The 23,550-nt window shown below is 56.0% G+C and overlaps 1 protein-coding gene across 1 annotated transcript in view; it reads right to left on the reverse strand.

Moving 5' to 3' along the window:
• PTPRN2 (protein tyrosine phosphatase receptor type N2) overlaps positions 1–23,550 on the reverse strand; it is a 464,846-nt gene that overhangs the window by 372,816 nt on the left and 68,480 nt on the right. The window contains exons 5-8 of the mRNA XM_052638438.1: positions 19,014–19,371; positions 2,993–3,208; positions 1,650–1,690; positions 218–567 (exon numbers count right to left, since the gene is read on the reverse strand). Of these exons, the coding sequence (XP_052494398.1) occupies positions 218–567; positions 1,650–1,690; positions 2,993–3,208; positions 19,014–19,371 (965 nt within the window). The remainder of the gene's footprint in view (positions 1–217; positions 568–1,649; positions 1,691–2,992; positions 3,209–19,013; positions 19,372–23,550) is intronic.

Genomic DNA, 23,550 nt, shown 5'->3' on the forward strand with positions numbered 1-23,550 from the left:
AGGGAGCCGCAGGGCTTTGTCCGGGCTGGTTAGTGGAGGACTAACCTCAAGCTCGGGGTCCCCGCCAAGAACACGGGTCTGGGGGACGGGCTGACTGCCGACCGTTCTCCTGCACTGCAGGAGCAGGGCCGCCTCCAGGTGAGCATGGAAAAGCGAGGGCATGTCCCTGGCCTGCAGCGCCAGATCGTGCCCACGAGAGACGGAACCGCCCACTCACTCATTTTCCATCACGATGTAGCCATACTCCTCCTCGGGGGCCTGGACTTGCAGCCGCAGGTCTGGGCCGGCGGGTTCCTGTGCGCCAGCCCCGAGGTGCAGGTCCTCCTGGGGGGCCGTGCCCAGCCCGGGCCTTGCCTGCAGCGGCCTCTGCAGCAGCTCCCTGGAGGAGGTCTGGCTCCGCACGTTCTCCACGCCCGCGCGCTCCTCCTCCGAAGACAGCGAGGCCTCAGCGTCATCCCCTTTCTTGCTCTCCGTCTTGAAGGTCTCGGTGAGACGGGGGGCTGCAAGCAGGAATGGAGACCCAGGGCCCTGCAGGAGGTCTCCCAGTTGGACGCCCAGACGGTTCACCTGGCAGAAAGGAAACCAGCATGGAACGTGCCCTGAGCGGCAGACTGTCCATTTTGGATGCTCAGGGCATGGGGTGCTGGTGTATGTGGGCCTGGGGCCCACAGTGGGCAGAATTAGGGTCTGGCTGTGTGCATCTCATCTGGAGACCCCAAGCTCCGCTGGCCTAGTCCCCTGCGACTGGAATTAGGAACCGTGTCCCCAGGCCCCACACCTCCCTCCACGTTGTGTTTCTGATGGACATTTGGAACAATCATCGGTGTTTCCTTCCCCACTGGTGCTCAGGCACCGAGCTAGGATCCGCTAACACGACCTGTGGAGAAGCGCTCCCACACGGTCTTCCTTCCCACCCACAGAACAGAGTGTCTACAGCCACAGCCCTGCCCTTGCCTGTGAACAGATTTCCTGCGTCCATGAGACGACGACAGGCCAGCAAAGGCTCTTCAGCAGGAGGACAGGCCCCTCAGTGGGTAGGTGTTGCCCACGTCCAGCCTTTCCCAGACCCTCCTGACCAGCACTGCTGTGGAAACCTGGGCATGATGGAAACCCCCCACCACCCCCCGTCTACCAGGAGCTGCCCTGCTGGGGATGTGAGTTTTTATTTACTTAATTTTAGTGGATTCGAGTCCACACAGCCCCGTGTGCCTGGCGGCTGCCACGTGGACAGCACAGGTCTGAAGGATCCAGGGGTGCTGATGTCCATTAAAGGGACCCCGGTGACCGGCACACATGGGGCGGCCTTGACGGCACAAGGCGGGCGTGCGGTGCTGTTGCGCGACGTGACCCCCCCATCTCCCTGGGTGACGAAGTTCTAAGGGATATTAATGTGCTGCCTGTATTGACCATCTTCCATACTCCTACAATGGATAGACATTAGCATCTAATCTGAAAACAGACAACAGTATATATTAAACTCCATACAATTTTGTGTGTACTCTTCTTGATTTCTCTCAATTTTGAGATTATGAGGGGTTTTCTTTTCCCTGAAAGAGTTTTCATATTTCCCCTATGTTCCTGGACCACGGTTGAGAAGGCAGGCGACGCAGCTCGTGCTGCAGGGGCCTGAGCTCGCGGGCGGGCCTCACCTCCTGGTAGAGTCCCCCGTCGCTGTCTTGCAGTCTGCTCTCTGTGGAAGACACAGCACGAGGTCACCACACGCCGGGGCGGACGCCAGGGTCCTTCTGCGGTGTGAGGACCACTGCCCGACACCCTGACAGACCAGGGACGGTGTGCCCTCCATAAGCTCCATGGCACAAGGGTGGCCGCTGAGGGGCTGCAACACCAGGTCCAGGGAGCCACGCTGCTCCTTCACGTCCGCTCAGAGTGGGGAGAGCCGCTGGGCCGGGGCAGAGAGCAGTCACAGGAGGGGCGCGGAGTGTGGGCCCAGTCGTGTCGGCTCGAGGCACCTTCAGCTGCGTTACTTCTCTGCCATGGCCGATTCTCCAAAGACACAGCAGCAGCTGTGCGTGGCTCCTCGGGCAGCCGGCCCCGAGAACCCCCAGCCCAGCACAGGGACCGTCACCAGAGACCACCTCCTCCAGACAGCAATGGGCATCCTCTCCTGCACCAGCCAAGCCCATCCCCCAACGAGAGGGGGCCCTGCGCCCTCTCCGGCTCCTCCTGGGGCCCACTGTGTGCCCGGCACCGCCCAGGGGTCAGGGTCACTGCTCGTCAGGGAGACGAGCCTGCCGGGTCAGCCCTCCACCCCCAAGGGCCGGGCTGCTGTCTCTGTGTGTGAGTGAGCGTGAGTGTGGGAGTCTGCGTGCATGTGCGTGAGCTGCCGGGTGTTTGTGTATGTGTCTGTGTGTGTGCTGGGGGCGAGCGAGGGAGTGTCTCTGTGCGTGCATGTATGCGAGTGTGTGAGACTGGGTGCGTCTATGTGTGTGAGTGTACCTGTGTATGAGTGTGTGATGTGGGTTGTGTGTGTACGGTGAGTGAGTGTGAGTGTGTGACTGTATGTGGGTGAGTGTCTGTGTGTGCATATGGTGGGTGAGTGTCTGAGTGTGTGAGACGGTATGTGGGTTTGTGTGTGTGATGTGGACTGTGTGAGTGTGTGAGAAGGATGTGTGTGTGCTGTGGTATGAAGGTCTCTGCGTTCTCGCTGGAGCCCCTCGGAGGCAGGTGTGAGCCTCGTACAGACCCTTCACTTGACCATTGGAGTCTCTGACCCTAACTCTCACTCACAAACCCCACACAAAGCGCTTCCACCAGCCCTGCCCCTGCACGGAGGCGCCTCCCCTCCCTTGCCAGAGAGCAGCCCACCCTCCAACGTGCCTGCCCTGCAAGCTCAGCCTGTTAGGACAGCGTCCAGAGGCAGGGTCACGCGGACCAAAGCCGTCACTGCAGACCCATCTCCCAGCAGCAAGCAGGCAGAACCGTGCGGCGAGCCTGTGGCCACGCGCCTGGGTGCATGCACGTGCGGGCTCACCTGGCACGCGGTCTCTGTGCAGGGCGGCCCCCGCCCCGTTCGCCTCCGCTCCGCGTCCACCGCTCCTCCCGGCCGCGCCCGGCGCCCCGGCCGCACCCCCACTTGGCATTGCGCTCGCAAGGGCGCGGGCCACCTCGTCCATGTCCAGGGCACTCAGACCCTCCACACCGGCCGGGCGCTTCCGCAGGTCCTTCAGCAGTGTCTGAACACGAGCTTCTAGACAGACACACAAAAGGGAGACACATGGAAGCAGGGGCATCATTAGGAGGAGGAGGCGAAGCCGGCCGAGGAGCAGGCCGGTGGACGGCGCACACAGCCATAAAGTGGGAGCAGGAACCCCCGAGCGGAAGTTCTGCGGGGGCAGAGCAGGGCGTCTGAAGCCGAGAGCTCCCTGGACAGGCCGCCCGCAGACTGATGGGGAACAAGGGCCAGTGAGTCTGTGGGCAGACCTTGGGAAGGACAGGGATCGGCAGGACAGAGAGAACCCTGGCGCGCAGGCACAGCATCGGGTAGCAGAGGTGAGACAGGACCTGAGAGGGAGGGGCAGAGGAAGGAAAACCCCACACACCCCCAGGACCAGCGACCAGCACCAACCCCACACACCCCCAGGACCAGCACCAGCATCAAGTCCAAGGCTCGAGGCCCTCGGTCAGCTCCAGGAAGAGGAACAAAGAGCAGCGCACGGCCAGGCTCCCCTGAGAAAACCAGGTGGACAGGACATTACACCGCCCAGGGGCCAGGACACGCCCTGCCCTGGAGCAGGACACACGTGACGGGATGCACACGCACACACACATAACTGACACACGTGATGGGACGTACACGCACACACGTAACTGACGCACGTGATGGGACGCACACTTACACATGCATAACTGTGACACACGTGATGGGACACACACACACGTAACTGACACACGTGACATGATGCACAGTTACACACTGGGCCATTTATACATGAGGGACGCATTTGAACCACTGAGAGGGAACGTGTCTAAATTCAGAAGTCTAGTCACCCAGCGAAAATATTCTTCAAATGCCAGAGTGGAAGAAAGACATTCATTTTCGCATTATTGAAAAAGAGACAGGTCCCAGCCCCCTGGGCCGCCAGCCCTTCTGATCTGGGGCCGCCCTCTGCGCTAGAGCACCGGCCTCACTCTCACCTGCCAGACCTGCGTCCCGAACCCTGCCTGCCTCACCCACCTCCTGCAAAACCACCGCAAGGCCCCGCCGCGGCTCCCTGCCTCCACCCTACCAGCACCTGCCTCTAGGGAAGCCATCTTTCCATCAGAACACTCTCCCGACCTGCTAGTCTCACCAGGCCGGGACAGTGATAAAACCTGCGCTTTGAGACAGCTCCCCCTGGAGGGAAGTGAGCTGGAAGCCTTCCCGGTGCTGCTGCCCCAGAGGCCACGCCCCAGAGCCTGGGGAGGCCCTGCGCCCGCACCCCTCCCCAACAGCCCTACCTGCAGCCCCACAGACGCCCCTCAAACGTTTGGGGACCCAACACTTGCTCAGAAATAACTTCCAGCGGTGAACTCGGGAAAACACTTCCCATTTCCTCACAAACACAAACACTGTAAAATACAGAAAAGCGTGCCTGACACAGCGGCGCGGGGGCTGCAGGCGTGCACTACCCCTCCCAGCGCGCACAGCACGGCCAGGGTTCCCGCTCTCCTGGACTGACGAAGGGCCCGTGCTGTTTACAGACGAGAGAAACTAAGGCCCAGTGAAAAGCGAGAACAACGCTCAGCGGTTTCTTAAGCCTCCTGCCTCACAAACACGTCACCCTTCACCGTCCCGTCACAGCCAGGGTGAAGAGGGGAGGAGACACACGGCCTGGGGTCAGAGGACAGGACAGGCCCGTCAGGCGCCATCCCCCCAGGGGCCAGAGCACGCCGGACCCACCACGGCATCCTGGACACTGACCCCGGCAGGAAATGGATCCGTGCACGAACGAGAGGTCTTGACAAGTATTGGATCCAACGTGTGTTTCTGCTGGACGCAGACTTAGCCAGGAAAGGTGGCCCAGGATGACGCTCTATTGCTGAGCCCCGGGGCTCACCTGGGATCTGCTCTGGGTCCCCACTGCGCCACCCGAGCCACAGGGTGGCATCCATGCTAGTGAGGGTACAAAAGGCAGACCCCCGCTCCAACTGCGCCCCGCCCCAACTGCACCCCGCGAGGACGTCTCAGGACCCAGGTAAGCCCCCGAGCCGTGCTGATGGCTGGCCTCAAGGCGTCTAGAACAGTTCCTTCCCAGGTCTTTCTCTCCAGCCCCTCCCACCCTCAGCAGTCCCCAACCTGTTTGGCACCAGGGGCCAATTTCATGCAGTTTTTCTACGGACAGGACAGGGGCATGGCTCAGGCGGTGATGTGAGTGACAGGGGGCAACGGGGGCTGCAGACGAAGCTGGGCCAGCTGCCCGCCGCTCCCCTCCTGCTGTGCCCGGCTTCTGACGGACTGTGGGCCAGCGCCTGTCCACGGCCCGGGGACTGGGGGCCCCTGCCCCACCTCCAGACCTGGAGCACGGCTGGGTGGGGTGACCGTGCTAGAACCACAATGAGAATGGAGCACACAAGGGTCAGGGTAAGAGCTCAGACCCTGGGCTGCAGCGAACTGGCCACGGACAAAACTGTAGCTGAGGCATCGCAGTCTCGCGGGCACGTCTGGCTGGCGGGTGACAGTGTCCGTGTCCCCTGCCTCCCCGGTGCCTGCCTCCGTGGAGGCAGCCGGGGTCTGCCAGCTCCCTGTGCAGCAGACCCTCCATCCTTTCTGCCCGCACGCATCCCTTCACCGGGCTCTCAGGCTGCCAGAGGCCAGGTCACAAGAGAGGCTTGTGACCACGAGACCCAGGCCTCCCAGGGGCTCAACCTAAACTGCGGTGCTCAGGAGCAGGGCGCCTCCCCTGTCCTCCCCTCTTCTTCTTCCTGCCTCAAATGCCTGGGTGCATTTTCTCTGCCCAGCGGTCTGTCAGGAAGCCGGAGCAAAGCAGTCAGCAAAGCCCCGGCTTCCACAGAGCACTCACCCATCGTGGGAGAGACAAAGCGGACAAACGCCAGCACGCACGCCCGGCGGTGCCGCGCTGTGCCTGCCTAGCCGCTCAGTCGTGCCCGACTCTGCAACCCCAGGGCCTGCAGCCTGCCAGGCTCCTCCGTCCATGGGAGTCTCCAGGCAAGAGTACTAGAGTGGGGCACGCCCTCCTCCAGGGGCTCTTCCCAATCCAGGGATCCAACCCAGGTCTCCCGCACTGCAGGTGGATTTCTTTACCGTCTGAGCCACCAGGGAAGGTCCTGGTGCTGATGAGGCTGTGGAAATGAGAACCCAGAGTTGGAGGCCGGGGCAGTGGGAAGGGCAGATGCTCCGACAGTACTGTCAGAGAAAAGCTCACAGAGACCCGGGGAGGGGTTCCTGAGCCCAGGGGCCACCCGGAGGACATGCTCTGTGGGCAGAGGAGACGAGTGCAAAGCCCTGAGCAGTGGGGCTGGAAGGACAGAGGATGGCCAGAGGGTGACCCGGAGCAGCGAAGCGGCGGCACAGGGTGGGGGGCTCACAGGCTCTCAGACTGCAACAAGCCCCCAGGATTCTGCTGAGTGGGACGAGAAGCCCCTGCTGGGTTTGAGTAGTAAGCCGTCAACTGATTCACAACGTCACGAGGCCTGCAGGCTTGAGATAGGGCAGAGCAGGGTGGCCACACGGGGCTCCCGCAGGAACCCGGCAGGATGGCGTGGGGCAGGCGGAGCTACTGGGTGTCCACACGGGCTTCCACGGCAGGGCTGGGCGCGACGGACGTGGGCGCAGGGGTCAGCGCTGAGCCCAGCAGACAGTGACCAATGGCGAGGCTGGAGCTTATGAGGTCAGCTCCCAAAGTCCGGGAACCTGGGGCCCTCAACAGCCCCTCAAAGCATCCCACCGAGTGGTGGTATGTTTTATGCAATCCACGCAGGGCAAGTGAGACCACAAATCCTAGAAGACCCACCACAGACGAGGGCCACGATCGTGTGAGGCTACAGAGTGCTCTGCAGAGACCCTTCCAGTCTTGGGCCCTGCCTGTGTAGACGAGGCAGGGATTCCCGCTGGAAGGGGTTACAGAGAAAACGAACTCAAACGTGCAGATTGTCGACCATATCCAACAAGCAGAGTGAAGGGGGAAGCTGTGCCCTCCTCCAACGACCTGTCCTGATGCCCAACAGCTCGGGAAACCCTCCCTAGGTCACCGCACGTCTTCCCTTTGATGTCCCTCCGCTCTCGTCTCCTTATCTGAGGGAAGCGCAGCACGAGAAAGCTCGTGCTCACTGAGTCAAAGACTAGTGAACAGGACGGGCCTCCCACGGCCTCTGTGATACAGTGAGAAACACCCGCCTTCAAAGCGGAATGATAACAGACTGCTAACACTGTCTCTTCCCACACAAAAGGGAGACTTTTCAGATCATGAGTGAAAGACACTCAGGAAGCCTTAGGGCCGCAGTGCGAGATGCTGAGCGGCTGGCCATTTCGGAGGAGAGTGGGCGACGCGAGTTAGGGATCACCCACCACGGGAGCGCTGCCACCCACGCTGAGTCAGCACAGAGGTGTCCGCTGTCGGCCTCTGAAGATGAGCGGGGCGAGGAGGCCCTCTTTAAAGAGTGCAGCCGGCCCCGTGGCCTGAGGAGGAACTGCAGCGCGGTCAAACGTCACCCGCGTCAAAGCGGAGCTCTGTTCTGTCAGCTGCACCGTGTAATTCCGAGTTCCAGCCGGCTTTTAATGACATTTTAAGTAGCTTTCAGTGTGCCAAGTGGGCTCTAGTGGAGCAATTACATGAAATGTCAGGACATAAGATACGGGGGCCTGGAGCAGGAGGCCAGCTCCCTGCACAGCTGCCACGGGCCCAACCCCTGGGAAGCAACGTCTGAACAGGGCCCCAGACACACGCTGCAGCTCCAGAGAAGATGCAGCGGCGAGCAGCCAGCCTCACCAGAAAGCCACTGCCACAGAGGGTGCGACTTGGGCAGACAGATCCTACTCCCAAGTGCCTCTGTCAGCAAGTGTTCATGAGAGTACACCATTCAGGCAGGTCCATACACACACGGCATCACCACCACCATCACCATGACCATCACCATCAGCTTCATCACCATCACCACCACCACTACCACCACCACCAGTCACCAATCACCATCACCATCACCATCACCACCATCACCATGACCACCACCATCAGCTTCATCACCATCACCACCACCACTACCACCACCACCAGTCACCAATCACCATCACCACCATCACCATCATCACCACCCCCATCAGCTTCATCACCATCACCACCACCACTACCACCACCATCACCATCACCATCATCACCATCACCATGACCTTCATCACCATCATCACCACCATCACCACCATCATCACTAGACCATAAGCTTCATCACCACCACCACCACCACTACCACCACCACCAATCACCAATCACCATCAGCATCATCACCACCACCATCATCACCATGACCATGACCATGACCATCACTATCACCATCATCACCACCATCCACATCACCACCATCACCATGACCATCACCTTCATCACCATCACCACCACCATCACCATCATCACCATTACCACCACCACCACCAATCACCAATCACCATCACCTTCATCACCATCACCATCACCACCACCGTCACCTTCATCACCACCATCCACATCACCACCACCGTTATCACCATAAAGACTATCGCCCTCACAATCACCATCACTACCACCACCATCATCAGGAGGAATTTCCTGGGTTCCTTTTGTTTAGAAAGTATACAATTCATATAATTGCTAGAGTCCATCTCCGGTATTTTGCAAAGGGTTTAGACAAATTCCGTGAGAGATTATTACTTTCTCCTGACCTCGCCTGGGCCTCCACCCAGGAGATTCGGGCATAATTGTCATGCGTTGGCTTCCTGTCTGTTTCCACTGAAAACAGTACAAGTAGGCTGTGTTTTCCTCCCAACCTGGGGCCTGTGGCGTCCCGGCCAGGTGGCATGCATCACTCAGGCAGCATGGAAAGCCTGCAGCCGGGACAGAGCACCCAGGACCCATGCAGGCCATGGAGTTCATACTCACAGACTGCAGGCACCAATCTCTCTCTATCACACATAAGAGTCACAGCACAAAAAATCAAACCAGCTTCGGCCTTGCTCACGTGATTCACTTGGTAGTGAGGCTGGAAGTCTAAGTGTTGCTAAGGGATGGTTGGTTTAGATTCACGTGAGGCTGAACCCTCAGGGGAGCATCCTAGACACGTGCTGGGGGACAAATGCAGCCTGGAGCAGGAAACGCCTCGGGAAGGGTTGCCCAGGACCAGCCCTGGAAACCTGTCTGTCAGCTCAGTAGGCTGAGCCCACAAGGTGCCTGGATCCCACTCACAGGATCCACTCTGGGTGTGAGAGCTGTGAACCCTCTCCGAGCAAAGGCTGGATGGCAGGCGGCCAGGCGTGCAGCTCCACTCTGCAGTTTCGCAGCTGAGAGCCACATCTGGACCAGAGCTGGCGTGCATGCACCTCAGCTTTTACAGACAAAAAGTGGACGGGGCAGTTTTCATCACCTAAGGGTGCCCAGGGTTCATGAGCCTCGCCTGAATTTTCACCTAGAGCTGGAGGAAGAGCAAGCCCCGGCAGATGAGCCGGAGGGACGGGTCGGTGGGGGGGGGGGGGGTTGGGGAGCAGCGGGCCGTGCCCCGGGTGGGCTGGGCCTGGGGAGCAGCAGGCCGCGCCCCAGGTGGGCTGGCGGTGGGGGGGTGAGGCCTCGCAAACACGCCGAGGCACCAGAGGGCACAGCAGCGCACGGCGCTGACCCAGGGCGGCGCACTCAGAGGCAACCTACTCTGCACATGGAGAATTCGGGGTCCCCCCGTAACCATTCACCACTTTCACAACTGGTTACAAGCACAGCAAACAGTCTTCACAGGCTCTGGTTCCCGTGGAGAGCCGAGGACAGAACCCGAGAGCAGTGCTCAGTGAGCCGCGTTCCCGGCTGCCGACCGGGGCTCCGTCCTGAGCAGACGCGGGCCCGGCGGCTGCACCCCACCCCGCGCCCCGGCACGCGCCCTTCCCGGGCTCCTACTGCACGCGGGGCTTTTAATGTTATGTGAATTCAAGCTTTTTCACAGGAACAAGGTGTAAATACTGAATAAACAAAGGAAGAGGGTCTCATGTCTAAGTTTTTACCAAACGCACATTTCCCACATACATGAAGTCTGCAGTCAGACTGACGTACTTGGGAGCAGGGATGGGTTCTCCTGAGCCATGCCGCCACAAGTTGGACTCGACCGTCCTACGGGAGGGGACCTGCTCTGAGTCACCCACACCTCTCATCTGCGCTTCAGCCCTCTGGGTGCCCAGCACAGCCGCAGAGGAAGGGCACCCACTCACTGACCTTAAAGCACCTGCTGGAGGGACAAGAGCACGTGGGCTGCTCCCCAGGGACTGAGACACTGCGGGCGCCAGCGTGGGAATCTGCCACCCAAACCCTTAGCGCCGTGCCGAGGGTAGGGTCACCCTAGCACCTCCGGGGTCTCAGCCAGTCAGGCGATGACACTGCCCACCAGTGTCCCATCATAACCCTGGTCCCAACGCAACACCCCGAGCCCTGGCTCTGGTGGCCAGTAGGGCTGCACCTCTGGGCCCCCAAGACACCTCTGACAAACAGCCGCTCCTTCAAGACTGGGGAGGTGGTTGATACATCTAATAACACAGAGAAACAGGCACAGAGAAATTAGGCAAAAAAATGAAGAGACAGAGGAATATGTTCCAATGAAAAGAACAAGACAAAACCTCTGAAAAAGAACTCAGTGAAACAGGTAAGCAACTCACCTGGAAGGGTGTGAAATAATAAAGACGCTCACTGAACCCAGGAGAAGAATGGATGAACACAACCAGAGATTGACGAAGGGATAGGAATTGTAAGAAAGTTCCAAACAGAAGCTATAACTGAACATAAAAATGTGCTGGAAGGGTGCAGCCGCAGACTATATGAGGCAGAAACGAAATCAGCAGCTGGAAGACAAGCCGTGGAGCTCACCCAGACCGAGCCGCAAAATGAAAGAGAACGTGAAGACACCCTAAAGGGCCTTGGGACAAGATCCACTGAAACAATGTCTGCTTTATGGGCACTCCAGAAGGATACGAGACAAAGGGCCAGAAAACTAGTGGGAGAAACAGAGATAAAAACTTCCCCAATCTGGGGAAGGAAACAGACATCCAGGCTGCCTGCCAGTGCAGGAGGCTCAGGAGACGGTCAATTCAATCCCTTGATTGGGAACATGCCCTGGAGAAGGAAATGGCAACCCACTCCAGGATTCTTGCCTGGAGAGTTCCATGGTCAGAGGAGCCTTGAAGGGCCCAGTCCACAGGATCGCAAAGAACTGGACATGATATGCAGGTCCTGGAAGCGCACAGAATTCTGGAGAAGATGAACCCAAAGAGACACAACAAAACATCAGTTCAGTTGCTAAGTGGTGTCTGACTCTTTGAGACCCCATGGACTACAGCACACCAGGCTTCCCTGTCCATCACCAACTCCCAGAGCTTACTCAAACTCATGTCCATTGAGTCGGTGATGCCACCTCATCCTCTGTTGTCCCCTTCTCTTCCGGCCTTCAATCTCTCCCAGCGTCAGAGTCTTTTCCAAGAAGTCAGTTCTTTGCATCAGGTGGCCGAAGTATTGGAGCTTCAGCTTCAGCATCAATCCTTCCAACAAATATTCAGGACTGATTTCCTTTAGGATGGACTGCTTGGATCTCCTTGGAGTCCAAGGGACTCTCAAGAGTCTTCTCCAACACCACAGTTCAAAAGCATCCATTCTTCTGTGCTCAGCTTCCTTTATAGTCCAACTCACATCCATACATGACCACTGGAAAAACCATAGCCTTGACTAGATGGATCTTTGTTGGCAAAATAATGTCGCTGCTTTTTAATATGCTGTCTAGGTTGGTCATAGCTTTTCTTCCACGGAGCAAGCGTCTTTTTAATTTGATGGCTGCAGTCACCATCTGCAGTGATTTTGGAGCCCAAGAAAATAAAGTCTCTCACTGTTTCCATTGTTTCCCCATCTATTTGCCATGAAGTGATGAGACCAGATGCCACGATCTTAGTTTTCTGAATGTTGACCTTTAAGCCAGCTTTTTCACTCTCCTCTTTCACTTTCATCAAGAGGCTCTTTAGTTCTTCGTCACTTTCTGACATAAGGGTGGTGTCATCTGCATATCTGAAGTTACTGAAATTTCTCCCAGCAGTCTTGATTCCATCTTGTGCTTCATCCAGCCGGGCATTTCTCATGATGTACTCTGTGTATAAGTTAAATAAGCAGGGTGACAATATACAGCCTTGACGTACTCCTTTCCCAATTTGGAACCAGTCCATTGTTCTATCATCTCCACTAACACCAACACGTATTATAACTAAAACAGTAAAAGTTAAGGATAATGAGAGAATCTTAAAAGCAGCAAGAGAAAAACAACTTGTTGTATGTAAGGGAACCCCCATGAGGCTGTCAGAAGGTTTTTTAGCAGAAACTTTGCAGGCCAGAACAGAGAGGCATGACATGTTCAAAGTGCTGAAAGGAAACCACTTTCAACCAAGAATTCTCTAGTAGGCAAGGTTATCATTCCTTGCTCATGGATCAGAAGAATTAATATTGCTAAACTGTTCATACTACCCCAAGGGTTTTCCAAGGTGGCTTAGTGGTTAAAGAAACTGCCTGCCAATGCAGGAGGCTCAGGAGATGTCAATTCAATCCCTGGGACAGGAAGATCCCATGGAGGAGGAAATGGCAACCCACTCCAGGATTCTTGCCTAGAGAATTCCATGGACAGAGGAGCCTTGGGCCCCAGTCCACAGGGTTGCAAAGAATCAGACATGACTGACCACACATGCAGGCACAGTTATAAAACAGCAAGGTATTGGCACAAAAACAGACACATAGATCAATGGAGCAAAACTGAGAGCTTGTACGGTCAGTTAATCTACAATAAAGGAGCTAAAAATATATAAGGGAGAAAAGACAGTCTCTTCAGTAAATGGTGTCAGGAAAACTGAACAGCCACATGTAAAAGAATGAAACTATACTGCAACCTTACACCACAGACAAACATTAACTTCAAATGCATTAAAGACTTGAATCTAAGACCCGAAATCCTGAAAGTCCTAGACGAAAACACACACAGCGACTTCATGGCATCCTGGAGATACTTCCGTGGATCTGACACCAAAGGCAAGGGAAACGCATGCAGGAAACACACGAACGGAACAACGTCAGACTGAAAAGCTTCTACTCAGCGAAGAACCAGTCAGTTCAGTCACTCAGTCACGTCCAACTCTCTGCGACCCCATGAATCGCAGCACGCCAGGCCTCCCTATCCATCATCAACTCCCGGAGTTCACCCAGACTCGCATCCATCGAGTCAGTGATGCCATCCAGCCATCTCATCCTCTGTCGTCCCCTTCTCCTCCTGCCCCCAATCCCTCCCAGCATCAGAGTCTTTTCCAATGAGTCAACTCTTCGCATGAGGTGGCCAAAGTGCTGGAGTTTCAGCTTCAGCGTCATTCCTTCCAAAGGAATCCCAGGACTGATCTCCTTTAGGATGGACTGGTTGGATCTCCAGGCAGTCCAAGGGACTCTCAAGAGTCTTCTCCAATACCACAGTTCAAAAGCATCAATCTCCGGTGCTCAGCTTTCTTCACAGTCCAACCCTCACATCCATACATGACCACTGGGAAAACCATAGCCTTGACTAGACAGACCTTAGTCTGCAAAGTAATGTCTCTGCTTTTGAATGTGCTGTCTAGGTTGGTCATAACTTTTCTTCCATGGAGTAAGCGTCTTTTAATTTCATGGCTGCAGTCACCATCTGCAGTGATTTTGGAGCCCCCCAAAATAAAGTCTGACATTGTTTCCACTGTTTCCCCATCTATGTCCCATGAAGTGATGGGACTGGATGCCATGATCTTAGTTTTCTGAATGTTGAGCTTTAAGCCAACTTTTTCACCCTCCTCTTTCCCTTTCATCAAGAGGCTTTTTAGTTCCTCTTCACTTTCTGCCATAAGGGTGGTGTCATCTGCATATCTGAGGTGATTGATATTTCTCCCAGCAATCTTGATTCCAGCTTGTGTTTCTTCCAGTCCAGTGTTTCTCATGATGTACTCTGCACATAAGTTAAATAAGCAGGGTGACAATATACAGCCTTGATGTACTCCTTTTCGGGTTTCTCAAGAGGCAGTTCAGGTGGTCTGGTAGTCCCATCTCTCTCAGAATTTTCCACAGTTTATTGTGATCCACACAGTCAAAGGCTTTGGCATAGTCAATAAAGCAGAAATAGATGTTTATTTTTGGAACTCTCTTGCTTTTTCGATGATCCAGCGGATGTTGGCAATTTGATCTCTGGTTCCTCTGCCTTTTCTAAAACCAGCTTGAACATTAGAAAGTTCACGGTTCACGTATTGCTGAAGCCCAGCTTGGAGAACTTCGAGCATGACTTTACTAGCATGTGAGATGAGTGCAATTGTGTGGTAGTTTGAGCATTCTTTGGCATTGCCTTTCTTTGGGATTGGGATGAAAACTGACCTTTTCCAGTCCTGTGGCCACTGCTGAGTTTTCCAAATTTGCTGGCATACTGAGTGCAGCACTTTCACAGCATCATCTTTCAGGATTTGAAATAGCTCCACTGGGATTCCATCACCTCCACTAGCTTTGTCCGTAGTGATGCTTTCTAAGGCCCACTTGACTTCACATTCCAGGATGTCTGGCTCTAGGTGAGTGATCACACCATCGTGATTATCTGGGTCGTTAAGGTCTTTTTTGTATAGTTCTTCTGTGTATTCCTGCCACCTCTTCTTAATATCTTCTGCTTCTGTTAGGTCCAGACCATTTCTGTCCTTGATCGAGCCCATCTTTGCATGAAATGTTCCCTTGGTATCTCTAATTTTCTTGAAGAGATCTCTAGTCTTTCCCTTTCTGGTTTTTTCCTCTATTTCTTTGCATTGATCGCTGAAGAAGGCTTTCTTATCTCTTCTTGCTATTCTTTGGAACTCTGCATTCAGATGCTTATATCTTTCCTTTTCTCTTTTGCTTTTCGCCTCTCCTCTTTTCACAGCTATTTGTAAGGCCTCCCCAGACAGCCATTTTGCTTTTTTGCATTTCTTTTCCATGGGGATGGTCTTGATCCCTGTCTCCTGTACAATGTCACAAACCTCATTCCATAGTTCATCAGGCACTCTATCTATCAGATCTAGGCCCTTAAATCTATTTCTCACTTCCACTGTATAATCATAAGGGATTTGATTTAGGTCATACCTGAATGGTCTAGTGGTTTTCCCTACTTTCTTCAATTTAAGTCTGAATTTGGTGATAAGGAGTTCATGATCTGAGCCACAGTCAGCTCCCGGTCTTGTTTTTGTTGACTGTATAGAGCTTCTCCATCTTTGGTTGCAAAGAATATAATCAATCTGATTTCGGTATTGACCATCTGGTGATGTCCATGTGTAGAGTCTTCTCTTGTGCTGTTGGAAGAGGGTGTTTGCTATGACCAGTGTGTTCTCTTGGCAAAACTCTATTAGCCTTTGCCCTGCTTCATTCCATATTTCAAGGCCAATTTTACCTGTTACTGCAGGTGTTTCTTAACTTCTGACTTTTGCATTCCAGTCCCCTATAATGAAAAGGACATCTTTTTTGGGTGTTAGTTCTGAAAGGTCTTATAGGTCTTCATAGCACTGTTCAACTTCAGCTTCTTCAGCGTTACTGGTTGGGGTATAGACTTGGATAACTGTGATATTCAATGGTTTGCCTTGGAAACAAACAGAGATCATTCTGTTGTTTTCGAGATTGCATCCAAGTACTGCATTTTGGACTCTTTTGTTGACCATGATGGCTAGTCCATTTCTTCTAAGGTATTCCTGCCCACAGTAGTAGATATAATGGTCATCTGAGTTAAAATCACCCATTCCAGTCCATTTTAGTTCGCTGATTCCTAGAAAAGAAAACCTTCTACAGAACAAAGAATGTCATTATGAAAATGTGAATGCACCCTCCTGAAAGGGGAAAGAGGTCTTAAAAGTATATGACAATAAGGGGTTAATACCCCAAATATAAAGAGAACTAATACATCTCAACAACGACAACGAGAAACGCCAAACAACCTGAATTTTTTAAATGGGTTGAGGATCTGAAGAGTCATTTTTCCAAGGAAGATGTACAGAGAAGCTCGGCATCACTAATCATCAGAGAGATGAAAATCAAAACAACACTGAGCTATCACCTCATGCCTGTTAGAACAGCTGTTATTGAAAAGAAAAGAAACATAAGCATTGGACAGAATGTGGAGAACAGGAAACGCTCGTGGCTACTGGCAGAAACACAGTCAGTGCCGCTACTTTAGTAAAGAGCATGGAGGCTCCTGAAGAAACAAACAAAAAAAAAGACTACCATATAATCCAGCAATTCCACGCTTGGGTACTCATCCCAAAGCAAGCAAAAACACTAATTCAAAACACGTATATAACATGCAGCCCATGTTCAGCATTGTTTACAACAGCCGAGATACGGAGGCAACCGACGTGTCTGTTAACAGACGCATGGATAAAGATGAGGTGGGGTGTGTGTGCCACACCACGTCTTTATCCATTCTCTATATAATGGAATATCACGCAGTCACGAAAAAGAGTGGAACTCTGCCATTTGCCGCAACATGGATGGACCTAGAGGGCATTAAGTAGTAAAATAAGTCGGGTGGAAAGAGACAAATACCGTAGGATTTCACTCACATGTGGAACCCAAACCAAACGAAATCAAACAGAAACTCATAGATACACGGAACAGATCGGTGGCTACCAGAGGAGAAGGGGTGGGGGGCACGAGATGGGTGCAGAGGTGAGCTGCATGGGGAAGGGTGGCAACTGGGCCTCTGGTGGTGATCACTCTGCAGTGCACACAGGTTTCAAGCTAAAATGTTGTGCACCTGAAACTTTCAGATATTAAAAAAATAATGATGGAAGGGGAGAAAGGAGGGAGGAGGAAGCTTCTGTAGTTTAAAAGGGGCTTAACAGGTACATCCCCCTATTCAATGAGCCTTCTTCAGATCTGGCTTCAAAGAACCAACTGTAAAGAAAATTTTCAACTGAAAAATTTAAGCATGGATTAGCTGTTTGGTGATATGAAGACATGAGCATCAACTTTAGCACGTGATAAAGCTACTCATGAGGTCTATTTGAGAGCCGTGTCTTTGGGCAATGCAGTGCCATGCGTGACAGATGAAATCTGACGGGGTTGTGCAGGGGAGGGGGGGGGGTCACAGAAGCAGCGAGAGGAGCTCGGAGCTGCTTGTCGGAGCCCAGCGAGGCGTGTGTGGGCGTCCGTCCTACAAGGCTCTCTGCTTGTTCCGTGACTGACATCTTACGTGACTCCGTTTAAAGCACACGGGGCAGCTGGGAAGACAACATATATAAAAAGATAGCCGACACTGCAGCTTAGCGCAGGAAAAACCACAGCCCAGAGATGCCGTTAGTAAGGGCCACGGAGAGAGGAGAAGCATCTCCGGCGGGTGTTCCGGAAGCCCCGCACCTCGGAGTGTGCGGAGCGAAGAGGGGCCAGTGATGCGGCGGGGGAGCTGAACGCGGGGCGGGGGCACTACAGACACAGGGGCCGGCCACCTGCCGCCTGAGACGGTATTTCTCTCTTCCCGGTTCCAACATCAGGGGCAGAGGCAGTCGACAAACGGGGCTTGTGTTAAGCTGGGGGCGATGAGGAAGGAGCCAGAGAAGGGGCGCTCAGACGTTATACACGTCGGCAGGGTGGGCACACGCGGCAGAGGCGGTGGCGTCAGCACCATGGATAGGGGCAGGGGTCCACACACAGGCCTCTGCCTGCCCATCGCGGGCCAGGCTGGCCGTCGACAGCGTGCGGACAGTGGTGGTGGGTTGAGTGGGGCCAGATCAGGAAGCACAGTGGCCCTGGAGACCACCGACCACGCTAGGGAACGACGGGCAGCGGGAAGCAGCAAGGCCAGCAAGAGGGGCTCCAGGGGAGCCTACGGTTTAGAGCGGGCGCAACCCCGGGGAGGGGAACGTGGGGAGCAAAGGAGCCGCTCCCCGCAGGCCACCCGCCAGGACCAGCTGAGCCCAGTGCGCCTTCTCCCCCGAGACGGGAGTGGCCGATGACCACCTAACCCTTGCCCGCAGTCACAGCTCTGCACCCCTCCAGCTGCAGCACCACAGCGGCTGTCTGGACAAGGGGGCTGAGGAGATAGCCAGCAGCTGAAGGGCACAACGTGGGCAACAGGGGACTCACAGTGGCTTCAGTGACGCCTCTGCTCAGGGGGGAGCGCTAACCAGAGGCTCGCAGTGTTTTCTGTTAATCCGCTACCTGATTGATGTTATGATTTGCATATCTTCAAAGGGGAAATCAGACTTGATCCCAGTCTCACTTCACATTTTACGGTCTCAGGGAAAGGCTGCTAGAAGAGATGAGGGCCCCGGGTGTCATAGAGACCAGGCTGGGCCAGCGGTCATCGGTCCCCCAGCGATGACCGCTGTGGGGCTGACTCACACCAGGGTGCTGGGGTGTGGCTTGGGGGTCAGTCACTTCACAGGCCCAAGTTCCCTGCAGCAACTGGGACGGCACTCACTTTAGGCTGGGGTCTCCTGGGGACCTGTGATACCCACAGACCAAGCAGCTGAGCATGAGCTTGCCCAGGAGAGGCATGGAAACAGTGACGCCGTTCATGGTCAACCCTGCAGACACCATGTGGGCCCGATGGGCCTGTGACCCTACCCCTAGCATCCTTCTCAACAAGGCCAGGGAACAGTGAGGCTGCTGGGGCAGGAGACCTAAACACTGAGCCCCGAGTCTGACACTCCTCCCCACAGGACCAGCCTGGCCACCTCCCCACACCCCACCCCTCTCTAAGGGGGAGCCCCGGGAAGGGCAAGAGACCCTCGAAGGTCCAGCCTAGGCAGGCGCCAGAGAAAGACTGGAGCCTCCGAAAAGGCCCAGGGTGCTTACCATCGTCTGTGACCGGGGCGTCTCTGGGGTCCGCAGGCGAAGGCCATCTCTGGGGGGCCGCCGGCGCCGACAGGACCCGGGGCGCTCTCCAAGGCGCGCGCACAAGGCCGCGGGGCGCGGGGTCGCGGTCCCTGGCGGGCGCAGGGGCCTTCCGGGCCGCGTAGGCGCCCAGTGCAGCCACCAGACGCTGCCTGTCCACCCCGCCGGCCACTTTGGGGCTGAGCTCGTCAGGCTGGAGCCGGTGGAGCGTGCGCAGGGGGCGGCCCCCTGCGAGGTTGGCGCGCGCCACGGGAGGGTAGGTCAGGGCGGACTTCTGGGCCACGAAGGTTAGCACGCTGTCGGCCAGGGGGTCCTCACCCTGCAGGGGCGGGGGACAAACAGGGAGTGAGCGCCCATCGCCAGCCATGCCCCGGAGTGGCCCCGGAGCGCGCCCAGGTTCGCCTGCACCGACAGGCGGGCGCGTCCGCGGTCCTCCCGCAGTCTTAACACAGCAGCTTTACCGAAGCGCAGCCGGGTCGCCGGGAGCCTCGGCCCATCCGTGCCGGCACTGAGCGGCGCGGACACCACCTGTCTGCCGCCCGCACACCTGCACCCCTTCCGGCTCCCTTCCCGCAGGCAGCGGCTCATCCGCGTCCTTCTCCCGCGTGTTCAGACGCTTCCTGTAGGGCAGCCCCGCGCAGCCTTTGGTGTCTGCTTCTTGCAAGAAGTGGGCTTCGCTGGTGGCTCAGCTGGTAAAGAGTCTGCCTGCAATGCGGGAGACCTGGGTTCCAGGAAGATCCCCTGGAGAAGGCAAAGGCTACCCACTCCAGTATTCTGGCCTGGAGAATTTCATGGGCTGTGTAGTCCGCGAGGTCGCAGAGTCCCACACGACTGAGCGTCGCTTCCCCTCACGTCTCGCCCCGACCATGCCCACCCCAGCTGCGCCAGCAGGCAGCGGTAGGTGCCTTGCTCCCTTGTACCCCTGAAGTCTGCTCTAAGGACAGAGGACGCGCTTGTGTTTTTATTCATCAGTTGGGGAACCTTTGGGTCCCTTTCCGCCTTGGGGCTGATGTGAGGAACGCTGCTGTGAACCGCCCTGGAAAGCCTCTGTGTGGACGTGGGTTCCTCCTCCTGGCTGACGGCTGGGCGGCCCTGCGCTGACTATGCAGGAGCCGCGGACTGCGTTCCCGCCGGCAGGCTTGCTGTCCGCGGTCGCCCTCTTCTACCGCAGTGACCCCCGTCTGCCTTCGGCCGCCTGCGCGGTGAGGAGGCCGCGGAGCGATGCCGACCCCTTCTCCCGTGCTGTGTGTCGGCGGGAAGGTCTGCCTAGGCCTCTCCCTACCCCGGGGTTTGCTGTGGCTCCACAGAGGGGCTCCCCAGGGCTGCACCCTGTGTCTGACGTCTCTGTTTCCCTGCAGCTCCCTTCTTCCCTGGTCACTGAAACCCGCTTTGGATCTGATCCGTTTGGCAGTGCTGCCCAGCCGGCAACGCTGCTGGGGCCCCTGGTTTCACACACACAGTGCGGATCCAGGCCTTTCCCTGGCCTCCCCTGCCTTCCCTCCTCACTCAGGACACTCTCCCAGAAGGATGTGGTCTCATCACATTCTGATTTGCCCACAGAACAAGGCCCAGTTTCCTCACCTTGAGGGTGGCTGTAAAAACCTTAGAAGTCTCAGTGTCCTGCCTCTGACACGGCGCCATCAAAAGTTCATGGACAAACAGTAATTTCCCACTAGGGTCTGACTTGCCGCGGCCTTCACCGTGCACTCCGGGTTGGGTGCGGGGTCCGCAAGCTCTCAGAATCTCGGCCTTCCTGTTCTCCACGTGCCCCTCTGTTGGGGCACAGTATTGGGCCAGGGGTGCGTGCCTGGGGACCTAGCTAAGACGTTTAGCCACCACTGAACCTACGACGGTGGTTCGGACTCCCAAGGCTGCTGTCTGTTTCTATCAGTGACCCTGGGGCTTAGCCCACAGCACGGATCTGGGGCAGCAAGCCTGGATCCGGAACCCCGGGCTCTGCACGCTGCTCCCCTTTCTCACGTAGGAACCTGGGCCGATCGCTTGGCGTTCTGACGCTTGGTCTTCCTCTGTTACAGGAGATTGACCATCACCTGTCACACTGCGTTTATTTCTAAAACGATGCAACTGTGCTGTGCTTAGCCACTCAGTCGTGTCCGACTCTGCGAGTCCTTGGACGGCAGCCCCCGGCTCCTCTATCCGTGGGGATTCACCAGGCAAGAATGCTGGAGTGGGTTGCCCTCCTCCAGGGGCTCTTCCCGACTCAGGGATCGAGCCCAGGCCTCCCGCGTTGTAGGCAGATTCTTTACCAGCTGAGCCCCCAGGGATGTAACGTAGTTGTCATAGAAATGTTTAATTCCATCCAAGTGCTGGCTGAAATCAACTGCTTTTCCTTTAGCGGGAGAAAAGATCCACAAGGGAAAGACGGACGGGAGGAGACAAGACGTCTCCACAGCAAACGGCCCTCGCACTTCTGCACAAACTGGGCACACGGCTCAATCTCAAGTTCAGCTGAACTCCTGCTGAGCAAGGCTGCCTAGGAACGCCTGGGGTCCCAGCGCGGGGCTGGACGGCCTCTGATAGGCTCATCAACCTGCCAGAAGCACTGGCTCTCTATGTGCGAAGGCAGCTTCTGCTCGAAGGGCCTTCCGTTACGGTCAGTGGAGAGGGGGGTGGAGGCCCCGCTGGCCCTCCAGGTGAGTGACCGTCAGGCCAGTGAGCTCTGGGACCGACCGTGATGAACAGCCTGTGGGGTCCTGTGTGCTCTGAGCCAGGTTAAGGTGAAGAGGGCGAGAGGGTTTTAGCAGGCAGACTGTGAAATAATAGAAACGCCAGCTCTCCCAAGTCACGCCGAGTCCCATGGGGGCCCTGGTGTTGGGGACTGTGCACCCCACAGCCTGGTGCCCAGGCCAGCATGGGTCAGGGGCAGAGAGAGTCCTCATGGTAACCCCCCGTCTGTGGTTTCATGTCCTGACTGAGCGAGCGAGCAGAGGGCGCTGGCCCCTGGCTTGGACCCTACTTCTGCTCTCAGTGACCTTTGCCCTAATGGGTCATCTAACTCCAAGTCCAGTGGGGGTGGCCGTGGCACCCAGCACAGACGTGGAGGGGCTCCCGCTTCCTCGTGGCTTGCCTCTGGCCCGCTCACACCAGTGATGTTGCTCTCTTTACCATCTCATACCTGCGCCTCCTATAAGACTCAGGGACCCAGGCACAAGCCCTGGGGCAGCGATCTGGTGGACTCTGTCCACTCGCACCTCTGAGTCAGTAAGATTCTGGGACAGTTCTCAAAGCCCTGTTTTGAAGGTGTTTTAAACTTCAATTCAACAGACCTATGACCTCAGGTTTCCTAAGATAACGCTGAGTAATCGTTAAGACAACAGTTGCCCAAATCAGGAGCTTAGCAACTGAAAAGCATGAGAACTCGCCAGGCTCCAGCCAGCATCAGCATCAGCAGCAGCAGCAGCAGCAGCAGCAGCATCACCAGCATCACAGCCATCACCAGCAGCAGCAGCATCACAGCATCAGCATCAGCAGCATCACAGCATCAGCAGCATCACAGCATCAGCATCAGCAGCATCACAGCATCACCAGCATCAGCAGCATCAGCAGCATCACAGCATCAGCAGCATCAGCAGCATCACAGCATCACCAGCATCAGCAGCATCAGCAGCATCACAGCATCAGCATCACCAGCATCACAGCCATCACCAGCATCACCAGCATCACAGCCACCACCGCTGCTCTGTGCTGAGCTCTGGACCATGGTCTACATTTTGGGGAGGGGGGCAGGGGGAGAAGGATGCCTCAAACATGGGCCTGTCTTCAAACAGCTTGCCGACTGAAATGGAGTCAAGTCACAGACTTGGTAGTGGAAAGAGTATCAAAGAGGTTTGGTGACAGGCAGTTTAGAAGGCAGTAGTCATCCTGAGCTGGGGAAACCACGGCCGCTTCCTGGAGCCACAGTGCGCGTCACTTCCTTGCCTGGACATCTCCCCTTGCCCCGAGCCGTGCCGAAAGTCGGGCTCCTTCCTCCCATGGAAGTCCGCCGGCCCCAGTCCCAGGTCACTCAATTACGAGCTCAGCCTGCCAGAGCCTGCAGGCTCTCAGGTGCCACAAGCCAGCAGACGCTGAGTGAAGGAGATCTCTGTGTATACACTGGCCACTCACGCTCGTCAGATATTCTCTTGTGCCAAGCATCCAAAACAAATTAGGAAGCCCAAATTGGGCCATCTTTTGACCACATAACAAACATTTCCTCCAGTTTGTCTCACAGCCTGAAGGCAGCACTGACAAGCACGCTGATCAAGGCACGCTTGCTGCGGGCGTGACGAAGCATGAGGCGGTGGGGCTGTCCACAGGCTGCCCAGCGAGGCGGCCCCACAGTGCATGGGGGCGGCAAGGTCTGGGGGCTGGAGGGAGCCTCAAAGCCCCCGCTTCCAGAGCATTAACAGGGTGCTCGCCCTGCCTTGTTGCGCTCAGGCCATAGAGGGCGAAGCTAGCCAGCTGCTCCTGGTCTCTCTCAGCACAGTGGAGGGGCTAT

The sequence above is a fragment of the Budorcas taxicolor genome, chromosome 4, assembly GCF_023091745.1.
Source record: "Budorcas taxicolor isolate Tak-1 chromosome 4, Takin1.1, whole genome shotgun sequence".
Taxonomy (NCBI): Eukaryota; Metazoa; Chordata; class Mammalia; order Artiodactyla; family Bovidae; genus Budorcas; species Budorcas taxicolor.